Source organism: Montipora foliosa, chromosome 1 (genome assembly GCF_036669935.1).
Source record: "Montipora foliosa isolate CH-2021 chromosome 1, ASM3666993v2, whole genome shotgun sequence".
Taxonomy (NCBI): Eukaryota; Metazoa; Cnidaria; class Anthozoa; order Scleractinia; family Acroporidae; genus Montipora; species Montipora foliosa.
Window position 1 is genome coordinate 38323337 of NC_090869.1, and position 23319 is coordinate 38346655.

At 37.6% G+C, this 23319-nt stretch overlaps 2 protein-coding genes across 3 annotated transcripts in view; one reads left to right on the plus strand and one right to left on the minus strand.

Annotated features, from left to right (window-relative positions):
• LOC137997769 (splicing factor 3B subunit 3-like) overlaps nucleotides 1-16132 on the minus strand; it is a 45989-nt gene extending 29857 nt beyond the window's left edge. The window contains exons 1-7 of one of the 2 annotated variants that reach the window (XM_068844017.1): nucleotides 15979-16132; nucleotides 15422-15653; nucleotides 11683-11759; nucleotides 8732-8825; nucleotides 4650-4822; nucleotides 2131-2385; nucleotides 1377-1439 (exon numbers count right to left, since the gene is read on the minus strand). In XM_068844017.1, coding sequence (XP_068700118.1) covers nucleotides 1377-1439; nucleotides 2131-2385; nucleotides 4650-4822; nucleotides 8732-8825; nucleotides 11683-11759; nucleotides 15422-15647 — 888 coding nt within the window. In that variant the 5' untranslated portion in view covers nucleotides 15648-15653; nucleotides 15979-16132. Of the gene's footprint in view, nucleotides 1-1376; nucleotides 1440-2130; nucleotides 2386-4649; nucleotides 4823-8731; nucleotides 8826-11682; nucleotides 11760-15421; nucleotides 15657-15978 lie in introns of both variants that reach the window. The other variant, XM_068844011.1, reaches the window with a different exon arrangement.
• Nucleotides 16133-16199: 67 nt separating this feature from the next.
• Nucleotides 16200-22142, plus strand: LOC137997788 (glycine cleavage system H protein-like). Its single transcript, XM_068844041.1, has 5 exons — nucleotides 16200-16338; nucleotides 19706-19785; nucleotides 20191-20254; nucleotides 20435-20566; nucleotides 21816-22142. The coding sequence occupies exons 1-5, from the start codon at nucleotides 16206-16208 to the stop codon at nucleotides 21914-21916; spliced, it is 510 nt and encodes a 169-aa protein (XP_068700142.1). The 5' UTR covers nucleotides 16200-16205; the 3' UTR covers nucleotides 21917-22142.
• The last annotated feature ends 1177 nt before the right edge of the window (nucleotides 22143-23319 follow it).

A 23319-nucleotide genomic window follows, 5' to 3' on the forward strand; every position in this document is an offset into this window, starting at 1 on the left:
TGATAAGGTAGGATGGGCATTGTGCCACTGTATGGAAATACATGTACAGGCAAACAGCAGTTTAGGTGGCTACAGTTTTCTAAGGACCACACCTGAAAATTTCAGGATTTCCTCAGCGAGAAAAATAATCATGTATAGAAATAAGTAGCTAAATCTGTCAGACAGGTTTTTCACAAATAGCAAAAACGTTGATTTTTGTCTACTTTGATAATAACTGAAAAACTGTCCGATACATTTTTTTTTAATGTTGACAGTTTCGTCTTCATATTGTTTACTAATTCCCAACTTTAATCCTGGTTATGTGGCTAGTTTTCAAGAAAAAGGCTTATGAAATGTCTAGTTTCCAGTCCCCCCTTCAGGAGCTCAGTCACTATACACATATTTCGCATTTTCACCTGATTTGCACTATTTGTTCAGTAAAGCTCTGTCTTTAAATCAGCCCTTTTGTAAAAACCAAAAGAAATCTATAAAATGCTATTTTATGATAGAGATTTTGGTGTTGATGATGCCTCATTTAATCTGATAACCTGTTTTTGTTATCATTATTTTATAATTTATTCTGATCTTATCAGAGATTCTGCCTGTGATATTCTTTCAAATGTAGCATCACATCCTCAAAAAAATAATTCCAACAAAATAGTGAATTTCATGAAAATTTGTTTCTCGCTGTAACAAAGAACCAGGCTACTTGCAAACAAATTTGAAGGACACTAAAAATGGACTTGGTGCATGTAATATGTTGCAAAATAGCGTATGCTAAATTTGTTGCTGAATTCTTAACTAAAAGGATATGAAACGTTTCCTAAAAAATGTATCCCAGATCACATGAAATGACAGCTACATGTAACTGAATCTGCTTTCCAACTTTCTTGGGAAGGAGACATGCCCCCTGATCCACTCTGTCACCCAAATCAGGGGTTTCAATAGAAGCCGGTTACTGGTGGTATACTGCCACCTGCTTTGCCTCACACCGCTGGCTAGTTTGCCTTGATTTTCACTAAAAATGCTATCATAAACTTGTCAAACTGCCGCCTTCAATGGGCTATCATGGACGGCTATTTCAGAAGTTATTGAAACCCCTGCCAAATGCATGCTATTGTGTGCAAACTGGAATGAAAGCTACCTAGTTTATTGCAATCCGATGGCTACTCGTAGGAGCGACAACCCTGGTGAAGCCTTTTGTGCTAATAGGTGCTGACCTGTTCATTCTAGTTCAGGTCAGTTACATGTACATGCATGACTGTTTTATTTACTCCTCAATGTACATGAACAAAACAAGCATGATGATGATGATGATGACCATGGAGTGGCAAAAACCAGCTTTTAATGTGCAGTCATGAAATAAATGTACAATGACATGATAACGACATTTTTACCTTTGTCTTGTGAGTAGCACCGCATACAAAGATCATTCCTCGCTCTGGGTCATCCAGATCATACTGACAATTAAGAAATAATCATGTATTTGATAATTTTGATTAAGTAACATAATTGGTTGATTGCACTGTACTTGAGGTATAAATGTAAGAATGAGAACAATACATTAACTGTACAAAAGAGCATGACAAGAATAATCATCATGATCACAGCAATACACACAACTTTAAGTAACATACATGATAACTTAGTTATTAAATGAGTTGTTTTATATACATTATGTTAAATGTACATGTATCCACTGTGTAGTATAAATATTACATTAATTAAGTGATATTCACTGTTGACACACATCAAAGTAAATTTGATGTTCAAATTTTCCAACCACTGAACAAAAGACAAAATTATCTCAACAGCTAATAAAACCCTAGTCGGAACATGAATACGACTGATTAATGTCACACCAAACATCCCTAAAAGCTCTGACCTTGTAACCACTATTTTGTTCACAAATGGCTGCTTATGATCACTGTAATAGTGTAACCATTACCTTTCTCTTGAAAACAGCAACTTCACAGAAGGATAATATGATTTTCAGCTGCACTATATATATCATTAACTATATGTATTGTACCACAGATTAACTGGTGTGAGCCAATTTGATTGAGAAAGTTTAAACAATTGTCAGTTATTATTGAGCCCTAATACATAATAAAGGAAATTCATGAAAGAGAATACAAGTGGATAACCAACCTTTCTCCGTGGGATGGGCATTCGAATGTCAGGCTGATCACCAAAGTTCTTGTAAGTGATGTAATTTTCAGAGCAGACCAGTACACCACTAGGGCCATCATTTCCCCCAGGAACAGAAATAAGCAAGTTGCCATGCTCTTCAAGAGGTTCACTGTATTTGCGCACCACATGGTTTAAACCCAGATCTAACTCATAAAATGTCAGGGTCTGCTGTGTGGTGTGGACTGCTTCCCCAGTTGGATCAGAATCTGCATCCTACGGCATGTTAAAATTAAACCACTGAGTCAAAAAATAATACTAAAAAACATGATGCATGACCTGTGCCTCTCCAAGAAGAAACAAATGTGCATGTATAAACAAGCATATAATAATTACTGGTATTGTCTTTTTTGTTATGATAAATTAATAGCTGCCAGAAGTTGCATTTAGAAATCATAATTTTTTTTTCTAAAAATACACATTATATGCTTGCTTTTATTCTGACATGCGCACATATTTTTAAACTCTGAACTCGCTTATTACATGTATATTACCGGGCTTTACCTTACTTTTCAGTGAAGAATGCAGAACATCAATCAACAGACATTTGGTGCAAGTTGACCACCAATTTTTCCAGCAATTACCGGTACAATTCCCATTGTAGTCATGATCAACAGTAATCTTACTTCCACAACAGAGAAAGCAATAAGCTAATTCATATTCGCACATACACATATGCACACAGGTCAATGAGCACAACCATAGGGTCTTACACATGTAATATAGGAGTTTCACTCATATAATTATTTTGGTTCGCTTATCTTTGAGCTGCACTGAAATGGGTGAGGAAGTGCTAGGAATAATAGAACTGCGAAGACAGACAAAGCCCTAAGTTAGAGTGCATGTTTACTGTATAAAGGGTACAGTATTAATTAATCAAAGAGAGTTACGATACTTCTGCAGTGGTCATCTCCTCTCCTCCTGCAATGTACTTTCCTATAAGAGCCCTGTGGTTTTCATGCTTAATATTGCATTTAGTAATACAACATTGTATGTGCAGCACTGAATCTGTATACTACAGTGTATGTTACTTTTATAATTATAATAATATTTACTGCATTGGAGAAACATCAGTGAATTAAAAAAAAAAACAAATGACATCCAGTCATTTGCAGCTTTAATTTATTCACTGGTTTTTAGCAATAATATTTAAAATTTCTGTTAGTGGTGATTTAGTATGATTACAAATACTGTAAACAAGTAATAACAACCCTTTTTTCAGAATACAGAATGATATGTGTACTTAACAGAGTGCAACATTAGCCAATATCAAAAAATACCATAACACAGTCTCTTTGTTTGTCCCTCCAAAAATGTGCATATTAAGCATTGTTTTTATTATTTTTCTCAAACTTACAATTGTAAGTAAAGAAGGTTCATCAAGGCTGCTGCCTAAGAAAGTTTTTCCAGAGCCCTTTGCGCTTCCAGCATTAAAAGTTAGTAGCCCAAGTCACTTTTTAAAGAGGCCAGAATTAATTAATTAAAAGTGAGGATGAATCACCCTCAGTTGTGATAAAGGCTACTTGCCTGCGCTCACAAATAGGGTGCCCCAGGCGACCGGGCGATGGTCAGGCAGCAGTCTTGCTCATTTATACAGAGTGTAGTGGTGGGAATCGGTTGAGATTTCACATTCGATCATCAGAAATAATCAGATTGCCCCAACCGATCGATCATCGATTATAATTGGAAAAATCTACATGTACCAATAAGCATTCCACATATTTTTCATCTAAATAGAAGTCAAAGTGGACCCTTCCTTCACTTGATGAAAATCAAAATATTCCCACACTTTTGACCTGGCGTTTCTAGGATAGCGAAAGATCTCCAACTCGTCCATTTTAGCCGCCATGTTGGACTCGTCAACAACATGTAACCGAGGCATGTCTGAGAGAGGACACTGGGAATTGGGGAGAGATTGGGGAGAGCGAAACAAACATTTTCAAGCCAAAACGAACAATTGTTCATCTTGGATCAGAGGTGACATTATCTTCCTCTGGTGATTTGTAAATACATTTGAGATCTATTTCAAAACTTATTTTGGACGGTAGTGATACTACAAACGCAAAACAGTGAGCTTGTAATTTATGTTTTGGTTCAGTTGTTTACGAAATACAAAGCGGCTTAGCATGCCACATCTTTCAAATAAGCGTGAGGTATTTGAAGTGACAACAACACAGCGAACAGGGTACCGCCAGGTAAACACAGGCAATCTTAGATTATATCTGCTGTTGTGACTTAGAAGTTAGAGTCCATGAAAAAAGACAACTCACACAAGAGTTGAAAATACTTTTATTTGTCCCCAATAAATTTTTAATTTTTCGGCGACAATCGATTATGAAAAAAACAAAATCGATTGTCGCGTCGCTTGAACTTTTCGATCAACTTTCGATTATAATCGATCATCGGCCCACCACTAACAGAGTGTATAATTATCTGTTTCAAACTGGCACACACTTGTGCTATTTTAATGCTAATTTTACCTCATAATCCATTTCTAAACAAGCAAACATTGGATTTTCAAAGCCAACATCAACACCAACAACATGATAAACCAGGGTGTGAGACTTGTGGGCTTCAAGTGGGGATGAAATGGTGAGACGAGCGGCAGCATCTCGGTTCAAAATATAAACCAACTTCTGTTTTTCAACAGCACCTGAAGTAAAGTAAAGTAATGTGAAGTAAAGTAAAAGTAAAGTGAACTAAATAATACTTAAGTTAACTCATAACTCCCTATATGATGATACATTTCCTGAGTATCTTAAGGTCAGTTATTATAGCTTGAGATTTTCGATTGCGCCTGTCCTTTCTACTCCGAGAGAATCAGGTACTTTTCAGCAGTTGGCAGCAACTATTTTTAATAAGCTCCCTGCAGCCAATAGAAACATAACTGAGTACAATTCCTTTTGTTATAGTGTGAAGAGAAATTGTTCATATAAGGAACCTTAAGCAGTAGACAGAATTGTAAAATTAATACATGTATGTACATATTCTATTCTTCATTTTATTTTATTTTGAGTTGATTTATATTGTAGGTATTGTAGATGAAGAACCTCACTTTGTCGGATACTCTGCAATAAACCATTATTATCATTCGATGTATTTTGTCACCACGTGACCTGCAAATAACTGCTTACGAATAAGTGTTTTGCTGCAAATAATATTCTGCTCATGCGCAATTCACGCTCTTGTGAGAAAATGGCAGATTGGTTCCCCGAGCTGTCAGAGAATGATTGGACATCTTTAGTTGATAGAAAGAACAGTGAGAATACTAACAAAGGAACAAAATTTCAACGTATTTCGAAAGTACCTCAAGGAAAGAAAGGTAGACGAAGAGTCACTCGTGTCATCGACACGACAAGTTGGCGAATGCATATGTACTGACGAGATTTTATGCTGAAGCCAGAAAAAAGAATGGCGAGCTTTACACCAAATCTTCCCTTCTCGGGATACGCTTTGAAAACTGTGAAATTCTTCAGCTTTGTTGATGCCTAGTGTTATTGAATGTTAGGCTGTAAGTACAATTTGAAGTCAATCAATCAATCAATCAATCAATCACTTTATTTAGTAATGCAGGTTACAGAATGGCAGCCAAAAGGCTGATGTGGACCTACAACGAACTAATAAAATGTGAATCTAAAATAATTTATAAAATCATCCTATAGTACTTAAATATTCAATACGAATCATTAAAATAAGATTTATAGGTAAATAAGTTACGAATTAATCTAAAATTTACATGCAATATAATAAAACTTAAAAATATACAAAATCTCGGTCTTTCATAGCAATCATAGGCGCTTCGAATGATAAGCTATTTATGTTCTGTGAGAGCCTACGTAAAATGTTTTTAAAACTGTCTTTTTGAATGTTTACATTAAAATTTGTCAGCCTAGCAATAAAATTCCAGATTACAGGTCCTCTATATTGTGCTGATTCCTTTCCCACTTTGTAGTTCACTCTAGGGATTTCAAACTGTAACCCTCCTGTACGTGATGGTCTGTTACCTAACCTCAAATTAAAAGGGGCATATAAGATTTTATCATTTAAAACATCATGCATTAGAAGAAGGAGTCTTCTTTTATATATATGTAAGAAATTGGCAACCAATTTAGCTCCTCAAGACTTTTATCCTGGTGGATAACTCGTGCAGCTCTTGCATGAATAGGGTTTAAGGATTCCATAATAGAGTAATTGCAGTTTCCCCACACCACAATACCGTACGATACCGCTGGTACAATAGATTTGAAATAAATTTCCTCCAGCAATTTCACAGGAAGCTTCTTCATTCTTTTTAATGCACCTACTTTCTGTGCAAAAGATTTTTTTACATGGTCTACATGCATTGCCCATGTAAGCCTATTGTCAATGATTAATCCTAAACAAGTAGTGCGATTCACAACATTAATAAAATTATTTCCAAAGTAGATTGGAGGAACAGGACCAATGAAGCCCGTTTTACTAAGGATCATAACTCAGACTTTACAGGATGAATACAAAGTTTATTTTATTGTACTCCAAAGCAGAAGTTGCTCGAGAATGTTATTTAATTGTGAGCAAACCTGATCAAAGTTCTTCCCCACACAATATAATGTTGTATCGTCTGCATACATAAACACATCTCCAGATGTAATAGCATTAGGGAGGTCATTGACGTAGATAGTATAAAGCCTTAGACCCAGGAGGGATCCTTGGGGAACACCATATTTTACTTCATCCAGATTAGAAGGGTGGCCATTTACCACAGTGTATTGAAATCTGTCTTTTAAATAATCCATCAGCCACTCGTGGAGATTCCCACTTAATCCAATCGCTTGGGAGTTTTAATGACAAGATGTTGTGTGAGATGCTATCAAAAGCTTTCTTAAGGTCAACAAATATTGCACCCACAATCATACCTTTATCCATATTCATCTTCCAGGTATCTGTCATTTTTAGTAACATGCCTTCTGATGATAGACCTTTTGTAAAGCTCCACTGTGAAGGGCTTTTTAGAGAGGAGTTACTAAGGTGCTCATCAATTATGTTACAAACCTGATGTTCAAGTAATTTACTTGGAATACACAGCAAAGATATAGGTCTGTAGTTGGCAATGTCAGTTCTAACTCCCTTTTTAAAGATAGGGGTAACCTTTGCTCTTTTCCATGAAATGGGAACAGTTCTTGTGACAAAGCTGCGCTTGAAGATATTTTCCAAGCCATTAATGATTGCAGGGCCGGCTAGAGAAATAATTGAACTTGATATACCATCAGGGCCTGCTGCTTTGTTACTTTTGATATTCTTAAGACTTTTGAGGATATCTTCAGAATCCAGAACCAAAGAGTTGCAGGAAGGTGCCGAGACTCTATAAATATGTTGTATATCGGTTTGGTTTGGGATGTTAGGGAAGTTTTCTGCGACATCTCTGCCAATATTTACAAAATATTGGTTAAATAAGTCAGCCTTCATGTCATCATCCAAAACCTCCAAGCTGTTTTCATCTTTGACTGGTCCAATTCTGGAGGACTTCTGGCTACCAGATATGCTATGTACAGTTTTCCAGAACATACGTGAGTTGTTGGCTTTATCGAACTTTTCCTTCCAATATTGAGTCTCTGCAGATCTTAATAAAGCAGTGACTTGATTTCGAGTGAATTTATATTCCTCCCAGTATTGCTTGGTATTTGGAGTACCATCACAAAGATTTAAGAGTTTATACCGCTTGTTCATGGCTTTGCGTATTTCACTGTTCATCCATGGGAGTGAATGCCGTCTAATTTTAACTAGACGTTTTGTAACATGGCTATCAACAAATATAAATGGCTATCTACAAATATAATTATGCTGAGAAGGAAATCAATTGATTGGTGCCATAACTTGACTCTGCAAGGCAGCGCGCGCTTACGGCTTCCCGGAAACAAAAACAAAAGACAAACTCGGTGATCGAATGATAAAACAATTATTGAACTCGGCTATCGCAAAATATCGTGATTTGTCAGTGTCTCTCAGATCAAATAATTGATCTGCTCGCCACTGACAAATCACGATATTTTGCTCAACCTCGTCCAATAATTGTTAATATTATTATAAAGTATTATTTATTATTATTATTATTATTATTATTATTATTATTAAGTAAAAGTAAAGTAACTTTATTTAACATCGGTAGTTCCTTCAGCTACAAGGCTGGTATCAATGGAAGCCTGTACACCCTTTACCCTCTTGCCTTGGTCAGTGCTCTGTTTTACAGGTACATTGTATTTAAAGCTATAGCTACACGTATCAGAGGGAAGTCCCCAGAGTACCCAGAGAAAAACCTCTCAGTGCAGAGTAGAGAACCGACAAACTCAACCCACATATGACGCAGAGTGTGGAAATCAAACCCGGGCCATATTGGTGGGAGGCCAGTTTGGTATTATTCGTTCCACTCGATATCCAGTTATCTTACGACCCAATTACTGTTCACAACATTTTAAAATGTTGTCTTCAAACCTAAACAAACATGCTCCAAATAATTACATTTGTAATAAGAGTTTAAAATTTTTCTGCACTCTGCTTAGTACAGTTGGCTACATGTTATCCATACCAATCATAATTGCCCGACCCTTGGGATCAACTGCTAAATACTGTCCAGGAACAATGCGACGACACCCACTCTTGCCAAATGTTTCCTGATGGATCTAGTGGATAAAACAGAAAATAATGACTTTTAACATGTTGGTAAGCAATGCCATAGCACCTGCAATATACAAATATTATTTTTTTAAGACTGCTAAAAGGCAAAGTTAAAACCAAGCCAATTGCAGCAGTTTTGCCTGGGATATTTGGCAGGGTCTCCACAGAGGTTTGCAAGGGCATTGCCATGTGCTTTTGCTTGAGTTGCTCTTTGCTTGTTTGTTCTTGCTGGTTCTTTGTTTGCTCCTACACTTATTTCATCAAAAATGAAAGCACTAAGTACTTTGCGTTCATTCGCTTACAGTGAGTGCTTATTTTGACATATCCAGCAATCCAGAAAAACCCAAACTTGGATCTTTCTCCCGTCAGACCAGAGCAAGTTCTTTTCAGCGGGCTCAGCTAGCATTATGCTCTGTTTATCACGACTCGGGCCCTGGTTTATCCCTAGAATTGTTCACTGCTTCGATTTTTACTCAGGACACCTCAGCTGTATCATTGCTGGCGGCTACATCTTCAGCTACATCCAGTTTTTCTTTGACGGGCCACAGTTTGCCAGCGGCCTCTTCCACTGCACAATTACCAGCTTCTCCAGGCACAGGTAGACCTATTTTGGTTCAGGCTTCAGATATTTAACAAATGTTTGTTTCAAATTGCACACTGCAAAAGTTTCTGTCTCCCACGTTTAGCTTAATTAAATTTTTTTTTTGATTTTCGAGTATTAACGTGGAAAAAATAATAATAAAATAATAATAATAATAATAAAAACACTCCAAAAGTTTTGCGGTTGGCAAGAAATTTTGGCTACCCACTATGGACATTGTTTTTGTTACAAAATTTTCCACAAAATGGGTGATGTTTCAACGAAATCGTTGCCTGTTCGTGTATGATGAAATTATTTTCCATCAGAATTCTCGTATGTAAACCAGACGCATGTTTATTGACGCTTAAACGTCATTTCCTTAGAGCAATTTCGAGATGGATTTTTTCGTTGATATATGAGAGTGTATCGCTAATTTTCAAACAAATGAAGAAATTCAGACCTACAAATGATCGACAAAGAAACATGCACGGATCAATTTCCATGCGTTAATTTTGTTGTTTACAAAACAGATCCCTAGTACAACTATGCATTGTTTTTGTTACAAATTTTGTCCACCAAATGGTGGATGTCTCAATGAAATACTGTAATTGCTTGTTCATATATGTTGCAGTTAATTTTTCGTTTCAGTTAATTTTTTTTAACTAGGTAATTTTTTTAAACTACTAGAAGATAATTTTTTTAAACTAGGTTTTTATATCAACTGTCTTAAAAAGGGATTTTCCCTTTTTGGGGGATGTAGTTAAAAAACAGGGGCTTGGTTTTTTTAGGGGGTCAATGCAATAGTGTAAATGTGCTCATTCCATGCTTAGAAAATGCCCACCAACCAATGGCAGCTCCAACATTCCTCTCTTTGATAGAGATCGACTGAATGGTATAGTCAGGGCTGTCACTAATTTTTCAAGTAGGCGGGGAAATGAAAAAAGTAGCTGGGGGACAAACATTTACTGGTGTGACATTAAAATTAATTTTGTTGGTCTTTGACAGCACCTGAGAAAAAAATTTACCTAGTTTTTGAAAAATTTACCTAGTTACAAAAAAACTACCTAGTTAAAAATAAAAATCGCCTAGTTAGAAAAAAACTAACTAGTTGAAAATAAAAATTAACTGAAAACAAAAATTAACTGCAACACATTCATGTACAGTACCGCTCAAGTGTAAGTCACCAGACAGAGTCATATCACGTTCCAGGCACGATGCGATTCGCGTCCTGCGCTACGCGTAGCGTGAGTCACTGAAGCAGAAATTTTGGGTATAAATTTAGGAGGACTCCTACGCGAAATCAATTAATTTCACACAGCAAGTAACAATTGCACGATCATAAGCTGTGTGCGACAGATGAGTTGCCAACTTACCCAAACCCTTTACAAGCTTCCCCGTCCGGATTTAGATCTTAAAATCTGGATCTTCGGATTTCCTATCGAACACAAAATCTATCTGAAAGCCATTTCCAAATTGATAAAATTAATTATAAAGTGAAAGCGGAGTTGAACACAGTTTTTGCACACAATGCAAGAGAGATGCCAAAGTTTGAAGCGGTATGATTAACAAAGTCACTAACATCTTGTTTATCTTGCTGTAGGAATTGTAGTTTTTAGACCACACAAAAGAAAAAATCTTGTTGTGCAAACACTGACGTATGACAGTATAAAAATTTCAGCAGCTGTGAAACAAACGCCGAGACATGCGTAAAAATTTGAATTTCTTTCGACTGAATGGGCCTAAAGCGATGAGGTTGTTTTGTACACTGTAATACTTGTGGACTCAAAATAATTTTGTTGTGTAAAGATTTCGGATCGACAAAGCCTGTTAGGATTTCCTGACTTTCCATCACATGTCGGGTAATCTCAATTTTAATTAATATGCCGACTTGAAACAAACGAAAATACATGTTGATCTAAACCACAACTGTACTACATGTACATGTATATCTCTTCCCTTTCCAAACTGCTTACGATTCACATTGCCGTGTTTCCTGACAGCACAGTTCACAGTCTTTTTAATTTGGCGCACACCAGCCAACTGTATGGCGGCTTTTCAGTCAACTATGACTAAATGCGTGTTTGTTATGCGTCTGGGGCTTTCATAAACAAATCCAAAAAGCCAATTAAGAATGCACATGATCCTCCAGTTAATGAATTTACAGATTTTTTACACTTGCACAAGGTGGTAACTTACTTTTGAGCGGTACTGTACCCCCCAAAAAATTGGCATAGTGTTTTAATACATAAAAAATTTAAAAAATACATTGAACAATTTGGTACCTTTTCAAAAGTGTTCTTTGATGGAATGTATTCCAAAATGACAATTCTTCCAGAATCACTTCCAACTACCACATAGTCTGAAAGTTGCAATAATTATTAATAATATTTTAGTACAGCTGTAGATTATAGAAGTCAGCATTAAAGGGCAGGAGCAGGAGGTTGTTTACCAGTCAAATAACAGCAGAGATGATACAATTAAAATATATTACTATAATTATTGCAACTTGGTTATGGTTCTTACTTTATTGACTACAATATTATTACATCTACATCAGCTACATGTACATGGCCCAGCACTCGGCAAAGGTTTTTTGACTCATGGCTGCTTTTGCATTGGTGGCCTCATACACCACAAGCCTTTTTGGAGACATTACAGCAAGCCGGCCACTTCTGCTGGAAAGAACACAGCTGCACAGCTGAGGACAGCCACATTACAGGGAAATTCATCCCCTACTCTTCTCGAATAGTCTGAGGGTTCTTTAACACCCCACAGAGAACTTATAAACATGGAAGATATTTGTGAGACTGGGCCTACCGTTTATAATCCTTATCCAAGAAGACTTGAAAGTCTAACAATTTGCGGATGTAATTACAAAGGCAGCACTTTCTCCTCAGTTATTTAAAGACCCTGAGTGTTAGTCCGGCCGGAATCGAAGTCACAACCTCCTGCATGACAGCCCGATGCTCAACCAACTGAGCCACCGGTGCACGGTAGTCAAACAATGTAAAAAATGTCTGACACTCATTTTGCGAGGTATCCTTTAACTTTTTATTTGCTTAATATTGAATTCTGCATGAAGGAAAATTCAAGGTTAGATCATTTTAACCTGTCAGGTGTACAAGAAAACTCAAAAGAAAGAACTGAGTGATCCGCGCACTTTAAATATTAACTGGACAATTTAATTCAGCGATAATTGTCACTTTATCGACACCTGAAACATTCAGGTGTCTTCAATGGGATTCAAAGCCATGACCTCTGTGATGCCATTGCAAAGCTCTAGATACCAACTGAGCTACAGTGTATGTCCAGTACAGTGCAAAAGTAAGCTGACAGCCCCTCGAAACTTGATCCGTGAAACTCTATTCTAGATCCTCGATTCTCAAAAACTTCGCGGATCGACACTGGAGTCTAGTTTCAAAACATTCGAGGGTTTTCGAGAAATTTTCGAGACTCTAGATCTTGAGTGAAGAAAACAAAGGAGTTTTCACTCTATTAATTTTTCACACGTCTCTTCAGTTCTATTTTATGGGTTTGATCTTACTGTACCTTTCCATCTTTTTTCGTGTTTGTCAGAAACTCTGACAAGACACAAATTTTCTTTGTTCAATGTTTTTTAAAATTATTTCACGTACTTGGAAAAAACGTGTTTACCTACAATTGTTTTGCGATATCGATTGGTTGCTTTGTGCCCGTGCTGTTGGTTTCCACTTGAATATTTAATACTCCCTCTGCCGTGTATGAGAGTGGTACGCTCACTACAGTCAAAGTCATCGACAAGATGAGCTTGGGTGCTGGTGCCTAAAAGGTGGAAGGGCCTAGAGTGCAACTGGCAGCATCGCACCAAAGGCAACCATGGACACCATGACAACCATGCGAGCGCCAACCACCAGGCACCGTCACACTGAAACAAGTTCAGTGGAATGCTTATCGAACCTCATACTTACCATCAAAGGGAGGGAGGGAGGGAGGGATGGGAGCAGGAACAAACAGCTATTGCAAGCAATGACTGCAAATGATCCGCAAAGATCAAGCAAGCAAGAAAGTAGAGAGCTAATAATTATATGCAATCACATGTACATGCCCCTGGAGACTAGCAGCTGCCCCACATAAGCAAATGAGCCTGGGGAATGAATGCTGGCCAGCAAGCCCTGTCTAGAGGTTAACTTTGCCTAAATAAAGTAATTTAGCTACAATTTGCAGATGTAATTACAAAGGCAGCACTTTCTCCTCAGTTATTTAAAGGCATACATGCTTTGGGTAATGTTTAGGCCTAAGGTTAGCATTTTTGTAAAGGTTTGGGTTCTTTAAGTTTTCATCTCCTTCACCCCTCACCACCGATATAGTCATGCCACACTCACTACTCAATACTGAAAGCATCTGAACTTAGTTGACAGCACAAGAATCAGTTGGAGATGAATTAAAATGGTCTTCACGAAATATAAAATTCTTGTATCGCACAGTATCATGTAACTTTCCGACTTGAAGTTTGTTTACATTTGGTATGGTCGGTGGAAGACTTCAGCCGCCACTCTCCATTTACCAAAGATCATTCTCAATTTTTCAGCGTCCAGATTAGGGCTGTTTATCAATAGTATTCTGGTAAGAACAATGAAGTCAAGAAAACATGAGCGGTGATTAAAAAAGTGAAGGTTCTTTCATGATTTTTAACACCCCTTTTTTACATTTTCATACTTTAGATACTTTTACTTCTTTGTTTTATACTTATACTGTTGCAAAAATTTTTGGATCCCATATAAGAAGGGGAGGGAGTCCGAGAATCGAGTCTCGAGTCGAGTTTCGCGACTTGCGAGTGACTCTTAACTTTCTTTTGAGCGGTACTGTAGGTAAAATCCCTTCCATGGGGGGTATGCATATTTCCTAGAACTACTGTACTCAATCCTAGATTCTCTAATCTCGAAACTTGAATCTCGAGCCTCAAAACTCAATTTTTTAAAAAAACATTAAGGATCAGGGATCGAGTTTCCAGTTAAGACTGTCAACTTACTTTTGCACGGTACTGTGTTTATGTAGTTAATTAAACAGTTGGGAGCAGGCCAATCTGTTGGGCTCATGTGTTCCCATTGTTCCCAAGAAAGGACGGACAAATGAAAGAACTGTCTATTTGAAGGGCGGTTTACGGATGAAGGATAGAAATACCTTCGCACTTAACTGGACAATTTATAATAAGCAATTGCCAGTTTATCCACTCACAGCTGTAGCTTAAATTGTCCAGCTAAGTACAAGGATCACTCAGTTCTTTTGTATAAAACTCTCACTTCAAATTTACATTTATCTTACTTCAGAAAGAAATTAGAAGTTTATGCCAAAATCATTCCATGTACAGGATTTCCTCAAATTTTAACATAGGTAGAAAAATTAGAACAGTACTGTTACTACAAGTGGGTTGAAAAACAGTGATTTTGCATTGCTTACTGACTTAACATTTAAACCACTTAAACTTTGATTTTCCTTTGTTTCAGATTATGATAATGAACATTGTGCAAAGAAAAATCAGGAAAAAAAAGAACCATGACAGTTATACATGTACAATGGACAACCATTCTGTACTGGAGGGGGGGGGGGGGGGGGTGGTAGTGCTCAATACTCTCAGTCCCTTCATACTACATGTACAAATGTACTTGGAACCAGGATAAGCTCCAGTGGCTCGCGCATGACTTTACTAATAATAGGCCTTATCACGGTTTTCGACGCCATCTTGACGGGTAGGCAAAGCGGACCGCGAACCAAAACGTCTACCAGCCAAATTTACAGAAAAATGTATGGAAAATTAAAAAAAAATAGCTCAGCGATTTATAGGAAAGCTACATCCTTCAAAGTAGGTGAATACAACCTTCTACCTAGTATTTTAACGTTTTGATTCACAAATTGTGTAAAATTCAATTTTGGAAGAAGTTATTTGCTATCGGATTCCCATACAAACACTGTAATTTCTGAACGCTTTGCCTACCCGTCAAGATGGCATCGAAAACCGTGATAAGGCCTATTGCAAGTGCTTACCTTTTGATCCTCCGGTGAGTCTGAATGCAATTAAGTCTCTTATTACACCAAACATTTCCATAGCTAACAAAGGAAATACTTTGCCAGTATTGGGATCAGGACGCAAGATTTCTATGATCTTTCCTCTTGAGATGACAATTTCCTGCTGCTTAGAGCCTGAAAAATTGCCATGAATGGCATGATTGATGGTCGAAGCTTTCTGGAGAGTTAATGCATAGAGATGCATGTTGATCTGCTAAAATTGAGAAAGAAGGAAGATAACAATCGTGAAAATGTACTCTACAGTTAAATGTATACTAAGAGGTAATAATTATAACTTGAGCTGCTTTGTGATAAAAGCTTTTTAAAAATCACAATGTCTGAAAGAAACCCACTGGAACGTAGGAAACGACCGACACTAAAACAACAACCTCGTCAACAATCGAGCTTCGATATAATGTTGCTGTTAAGGCTGAAGAAAACATGTCATAAGTGAAACACAAGTGCATCAACTTGATTGATCTTCGAACTACACAGTAAGCTTTTCATTATGTCAAAAGTATGCTATATCTACTCACCTTAATTGACCTACGATTTCAAAGCTAAAAGGTTCCTACAGTCCTTCCTGTTAAGGCTATCACAAGGGATATCGGTTAACGTCTGAAGATCTTGCAAAGAATTGCTAAAGCCATACAACTTACAAGGACGCCGCCATTACGTTTTGACGCACGTGCTGACATGCGCACTGAGTGTACCCTTCCAATACTAGTGCCTAGCTCTACTCGTCTTATTTGCTTGATATTAAATGGCGGCTCTAACGAGAGGAGTTAGCAGGGTTTTTCCCCGTGTATTCAACTTATCCTGGAAACGGACAGAGTTATGCAGTTCTAGCTATCAACTCAAACGACATCTTCATGTTACTAGAAGGCTCTTAGCAGGTACCAAATTTTAGCTTTCCTCTTCTTCCAGAACGTCTTGGAAGTTGATTTCCACTTAAGGTTGCGCGCGTAAAATCACTTGACACGCGTAAATGGCATGCTGTTAACGTTGTTCAAATGGAAAACACTGGCAAATTTATCAAGCGAATTGGTTGTTTCGTCCATTTGATCGTGAAGAATTGCAATGAAATCTGGTTATTTTTGAGTCAGTTAAATTAGCAAAACAGGTTTAATAGCGCCAGAGGATTATTTTCAATTGAAGGCGGCTACCGTTGATTGACCGCCGGGTTACTACTTTGCCCAGTCCCGTCGGCTACTTTGCACGACCATTTGAAAGTTTTACTGTGTAAGGGTTTTTACAATAATTTTAGTGTTTTACTGCCTAATTTTCGTTCCCTTTGAGAGGGAAATAAATGTACATGTTGGAAACGCTGGAAATGGCATTTCCAAGCTTGTAAATTTTCTGGGGGAGCATGCTCACAGACCCCCCTACAAGCTTACGCCTTCGGCGCTCGCTTCCATGAAGGTCTATCTTACTTTCCCAGCCGTCTACTTCAAAACGTACTGAAAGCACTGTTAGGGTGCGTTCGATTGACCATATTCCGGAATAGGAATACATGGAATATAAGTTATAAATCATTCGTTTTTAGGGAGATTCACATTAAAATTGTCAAACATCTGCTAAAATGCTGTTTTAAACATATTTTTATTATCCTTGTGGCTTCGAAACGCGCCAAACATACCGTTTTAATCATCTCTCCACGTATTCTTATTCCGGAATAGGGTCAATCGAACGCGCCCTTAGTCACTGATCGATACTACATAAGGAGCAATTGCAGAATACCCGGACCACCAAATGTCCTACTTAAAATAGCTGCCAACGCAGTTCGCAGTCCTGAAGTCGATGAATGAAAAGAAAAGTGTTAAAGAGCGAGCAGTGAAATGAACTGCCACCGCGGTCCGCAGTCCCGTGGTCGTTGAATGAAAACTGGTGGTCAACTAGAAAGTCTTCGCTACTTTGACCACCATGCACATTTTATAACCTGTACTGTAATTATTTTATCTTGTAAACATGTGTTGCGACTATATTTTTCTTTCTAAGTTAATTTTATGTAAATAGTGGGAAATAAATAAATGAACCATGTTAAAGGGAAAGCACTAAAATGAACTGCCACCGCGGTCCGCAGTCCCGTAGTCGTTGAATGAAAACTGTTAAAGGGCAAGCACTAAAATGAACTGCCACTGCAGTCCGCAGTCCCGTAGTCATTGAATGAAAGGGCAAGCACTAAAATGAACTGCCACCGCGGTCCGCAGTCCCGTAGTTGTTGAATGAAAAGTGTTAAAGGGCAAGCATTAAAATGAACTGCCACCGCAGTCCGCAGTCCCGTTGTCGATGACAACCTCGTCCCCAGGGAAAAAAGACCCCGGGGACGAGGTTGAGTCGATGAATGGGCAACCATGGAAAACGCACTGCCACCGCAACGTGAAAGCTAGAATTTTACGAGAATGCTTAGGCCTAATTACTGAAGCGAGTGCTTACGCTTAATCAGTAAACGAGTGCTTTCTTCTTCACACGATCTCGGGGAAAGTGTAGTTAACCGAACCGCAAAATGAAAGCTAACATTTTACAAGAATGCTTATGCCTAATCACTGATTAGACCTAATCACTGAAACGAGCGCTTAGGCTTAATCAGTAAACGAGTGTTTTCTTCTTCACTTGATCTGGTGAAAAGTGTAGTTAACCAAGCCGCAAAATGAAAGCTAACATTTTACGAGAATGCTTAGGCCTAATCACTGAAGAAAGCGCTTAGGCTTAATCAGTAAACGAGTGCTTTCTTCTTTACACAATCTCATGAAAAGTGTAGTTAACCGAACCGCAAAATGAAAGCAAAAATTTTGGTAGAGTGGTTAGACCTAATCACTGAAACGAGCGCTTAGGCTTAATGAGTAAACGAATCCTTTCTTCTTCACACAATCTCTTGAAAAGTGTAGTTAACGGAACAGCAAAATGAAATTTAAGAAGTGGAGCGATTGCAGAATGCTGGTTTAGGAATGAATATTGTTTTCTGTCCCATGCCACTGCAGTCAAGCAGCATTGTTAAACGCGACTGCGGGACTGCGTGGGCAGTTTCTTAAGTAAGGCATTTTAGTGGACGCGGAAGTAGCATTGTTAAACACGACTGCGGGACTGCGGTGGCAGTTTTTTAAGTAAGACATTTAGTGGATGCGGAAGCAGCATTGTTAAACACGACTGCGGGACCGCGGTGGCAGCTTTTTTAAGTAGGACATTTGGTGGGCGGTAATTCTGCAATCTAGCCTTAGATAATTATCTGTTGAAAGTTCTGTAACTTCAGTCAGGATTGGAGGATGACTGTGGCAGTGCTCATTACTAAGTACAACATTGTCGAAAATTCATATGGACCTTTTCCTATTATTTGTGAGACACCAGATCCTATATTGTATAAGGCAATTTTACTGTCACGCAAGTAAAATGTAGTTAATGGATCATGACAATATTATCTGTAACCCTTTCATGGCAGCTCTTTCTTCAATGTAGCATTTGTGCCATCTAGTTGCCAAGGTCAGCAAACACTAAGGATTTATTGTATTCTCGCTTCGAACTTCGCAGCTTTGTTGTCGCTAGCAGGCTAGTACGATCCATGGCATTGGCGCTTTTTTCAAAGCTCTATTCATAGCTAAGAGTTGGCACATGTAACACTAAAAGTTCTCTCGTAGTACAGCTCTTTCGACTGGCTATGCCAGCAGACATTTGTCTAGCTATAAAAGCATATGAAAGCTATTTAGAGATCACTTATGTTCTGTTGTTCAGTGCAGTTAGCTCTCAATATATTAGTGTGCTTTACAATTTGGTTGTTTCCCTCCCTCCCTCCCTTTGGAGTCGAGATTGGGCCTCGTTGTCTGTCAATAAACTCGGAACATCCTGTGTGGCGCGGTTAAGCAGGGTTCTCCCTAGTTTTCAGCACAACAGGTATGGCACCTTTTCAAACCTGTAAAGCAATTGGTTAATGCTGGACGTTGTGCAAAGGATTAGTGACTTCTGAGCATTTGCAGGTGGTAATAAGTTCTCTTCCCCATCTGCAAATCATGTCTGGTAGGAGTTAATCTGTTAAGAATGAGTTACAAATAGTTTGTCATCAGGCATAGCATGAATCGTCAATGTGAATGTTTCAAATTTTTGTAGAGCTTATTTAAAAATATATCCACGTGCTATTCTGCAGCAGAGATTGTTAAAGTTGTGGGAGCCACAGTGCGTAAGGACCTGTCAGCGATAGGATGTTGAAATAAAGAGTTCTCTTTCAGCAAAAGTTTTTCTGTTGGTGTAGTGTTTTTTTTTTTCAATTTTCAGAGAGGCATTTTACAAAAAAGCATGAATGGATAAGTGTGGACAATGGAGTAGGAACAGTAGGTGTAACAGACTATGCTCAGGTCAGCTGCTGTAATAATGTCAAAAATTATATGTTAGATGCCAAAACAATTCATCCTAATTTATGTCAGCTTGAGTATGAGCATTTACGTGTACCTGTTCTTTGACTTGAAATTATGGTCCCCCAACCTTGTATTTCATTCCTAAATTGCAGAATACCCAACAAAGTATTTGTATTTGAATGGCGTGTATTCTTACATACTTGATCCTTCAAATGATGCCACTACGAGAACACAGTAGTGGTTGGGTATTTTGCAGTTACTCCCATTTCATCTTGCAGTGCAGATAAAGCATGTGGCTCCCAGTTCATCAATAAAATGACTATGTATAATGTTGATAATTTAGCGAAAATCTTTGCACTTCTTACAGCCTGATGATACAGAAATTGGCCATTGTTTTCTTTCCAGGAGCAACTTGGAGATATTGTATACGTTCAGCTTCCAGACATTGGGTTAGAAGTGGAAGAGGGAGGTAAGATAATCATAACTTGCCATTCATTGTTAATTTTTGTACATTTTAAATAAAATAGGTTGCCCTGATTTGTATTAATTTGGAATTGTTTTGTGCATTTTAGTCTCCTTTGAATGACATTTTTCCATTCATATTTGCCTCCATTGTCAATCTTTACCAATTGTTCTTGCTTATTTGCAGAGGTGTTTGGTGCTTTGGAAAGTGTGAAAGCTGCCGCTGATGTCTACTCGCCAGTATCAGGAACAATCGCTGAAATTAATGGCTTATTGGAAGAGAATCCTGAATTAGTAAATAAATCACCCTATGACGATGGTGAGCATCACATGCACATGGAAATGATGATTGAACAGTCTGTGATTTTATTAGCAGTCACTTAATTCCCTTTCTCCCTATCCCCTATCCCCCATCCCCCCTCCACAGTCACATATCAACCACACAACCTTTAAAGTACTGTATATAAATCTCGGTTTTATTCCCTTGATGTTTTTCACTTCTTATAAACAAAAAAAAATGCTTGCATGGAAAAAAGTCAATTACGAGAGAATAATCTCTTGTCACTGAGTCAGACATACATGTACATGTACAGCTCTGTCTTTGACTGGTTCTTTGTTTAAGGACAAGTTTTCAATGCAAGCACCATGACTAAATATTTTCAGTTGATACTACAATAAGCGACAAAAGGGTTGAGACACTTTAGACCTTCTTTTTCGCCTTTTTGTAGTCTTTCCAGTCTCAACTACTTTATTCACTCATTGAGGGATATAAGTCTTACCGCTGACTTCTCAAGCCTGAAATTTTGAACTTTTGTTTCTGAATATACGTTCTTCTTGCCTCACACCAAAAGCATTGATTGTGACATGACTGGCCACTTCATGTACAACTTTATTTTAGCTATTGACTAATATAAAGTGTTTTGTCATGTACATGTTGTATGATTATAACACCTCACTTGACAGCTAAAATTACGAACAAAGTGCTGGATATTATTGTTTGTTGATGATCTATCCTCTAATCAGTTTGGCTAAGCTGGCAAAAAATAGTCAACAGGTAGCCCAAACTTGTGGCATGAACATGTACATCAAGTTCCCATACAATTTATGTAAAATTGATCTTTTTAACACGGTGTGTGACATAAAATGTCACTTGTGTTTTCTGCAGGTTTGCTTACAAATTAATTTTGTTTTATCATGAGCTTAGGCCACCTGTATTAAGTAGTCTTACTAATGGCCAGCACTTTTAATAACACACTGCATGTATTCCTGTACCTTTATGCACATTGCAAACATTTACCTTTAAACTAAATAAGTTTGAACTTCCTTTTCTTTTTCTTCCTTATTTTGATATGGAAGCAGGTTGGATTGAATTGGCTGTGGAAGCAGCTGTTCCTATGGGTTTTTCTCAGTGTACTCTCTGGCTTTCTCTCCTCATCAAAAACCAACAATTAACTTGATCTGATTAACAGTCCCCCCAATCAGTGTTTTGTTCTACATCATACATGTAGCTTGAGACTAAATTAAACTAATTTTGTTTTTCAACAATAATTTTTTGGTTTTCATTTAAGGTTGGCTAGTAAAGATTCAACTCACTGAAGCTATGCAGCCAGGACTTCTATCGGAGGCAGAGTATGATCAATTTATCAAGGAATGCCACGATGACCATTGAAACAATTGTTCAAGCATTAAGGAAATAGTGACCTCAATTTTGTAATTATAAAATAACCCTTGTTTACAATTTAACAAATTTATGATAATTATTGTCATAATTATTGTTTTCTTGCACACCTATTACAATCATGTAATACATACAAATGCATTTTTGTTCTTCTATCAGTGTGAATTGGTTGTTAAAAGTGTTTGAGGTTGGGATTGAAGAAAAGGAAAGGCTACTGTTTGAACTGTATTAATTTTTTGGTAATGAAAGGTAAAGAAAATACATTTATTGCAATATATATATATATAAAATTATATGTTTATATCAGTTGAAGGATTAAAGAGGACGCATCAATTCTCTGTGACTCTGAGTTTCGCACCTACTGTAAGCGCTCGTCAGGCAGACAAGCGCTTAGGTGCGAAACTCAGAGTCACAGAGAATCGATGCATTCTCTTAAATCCTTCAACTTATATATACTTAGCTCTGCTACCACAGCATTGAGCACTTTATGCCTAGGTAGACTCTACCTCCACATTTATATTATAAGTTTAAAGATGGAGAGTTTTTACTCTAGTTTCACGCATGAAGTGATCATCAGACTAAAATTGCTGCGCGAGCAACCCTCAGATTTAACGGTAAAATTCAAATTTTAAATTAAGGACTTTTGGAACAACGCTTTCCGTGATTGGTAGCGAAGAACTTGGCTTCATGGCGACATTTTGTGATCATTTCAGATCTCTTGTTTAACAGATAAGCACCATGGGTGGACAAAATGCACAATTTCTTGGATAAGCATAAGCTGCAGCGCAAAGGTTTTCCCCGATAAGCGTTTGCCCTCTTGATGATGCGTCATTTGAGATTGTATATATATATATATATATATATAATATCTAGCTGATCTTATGAAAACCGGTTCCTCCCCACATATCTTAATAATGTCTTTAAATTAGACTTGAATAGCTGGGATGGTGGTATCTTCCTTCAGAGCCAATTGCAATGACCACAAAACCATGGAAGACCACATGACAGATTGTCAGGGAAATATGTATTAAAGAATTGTGTGTGTGACTGGAAACGAGTTTTTGTGTTTTCACTGCACGCAATCCAATATCCAGTTTATATATTGTATGACTCTATATCGTAATTTTATAATTCTCCCAGTATTGTTAAGAAAAAGTATTAAATATTTTAGAGTATCATCGTAGAAACTTGCAAATTAGCATCTGTTTTCTGGTTTTGATTGGAATCAATGCTGTTAACAACAGTTTCAAATGTAAACAGATATCCACAATTTGCACTTTAATAACCCTATCAGTCGGTGTGGACTGTGGACTTCGGACTACGGAGTTTAAACTGGGTATTTACCAAGATATTGTAACAAAAAAAAACCCACTGAATTACTGTGAACTAAGAGG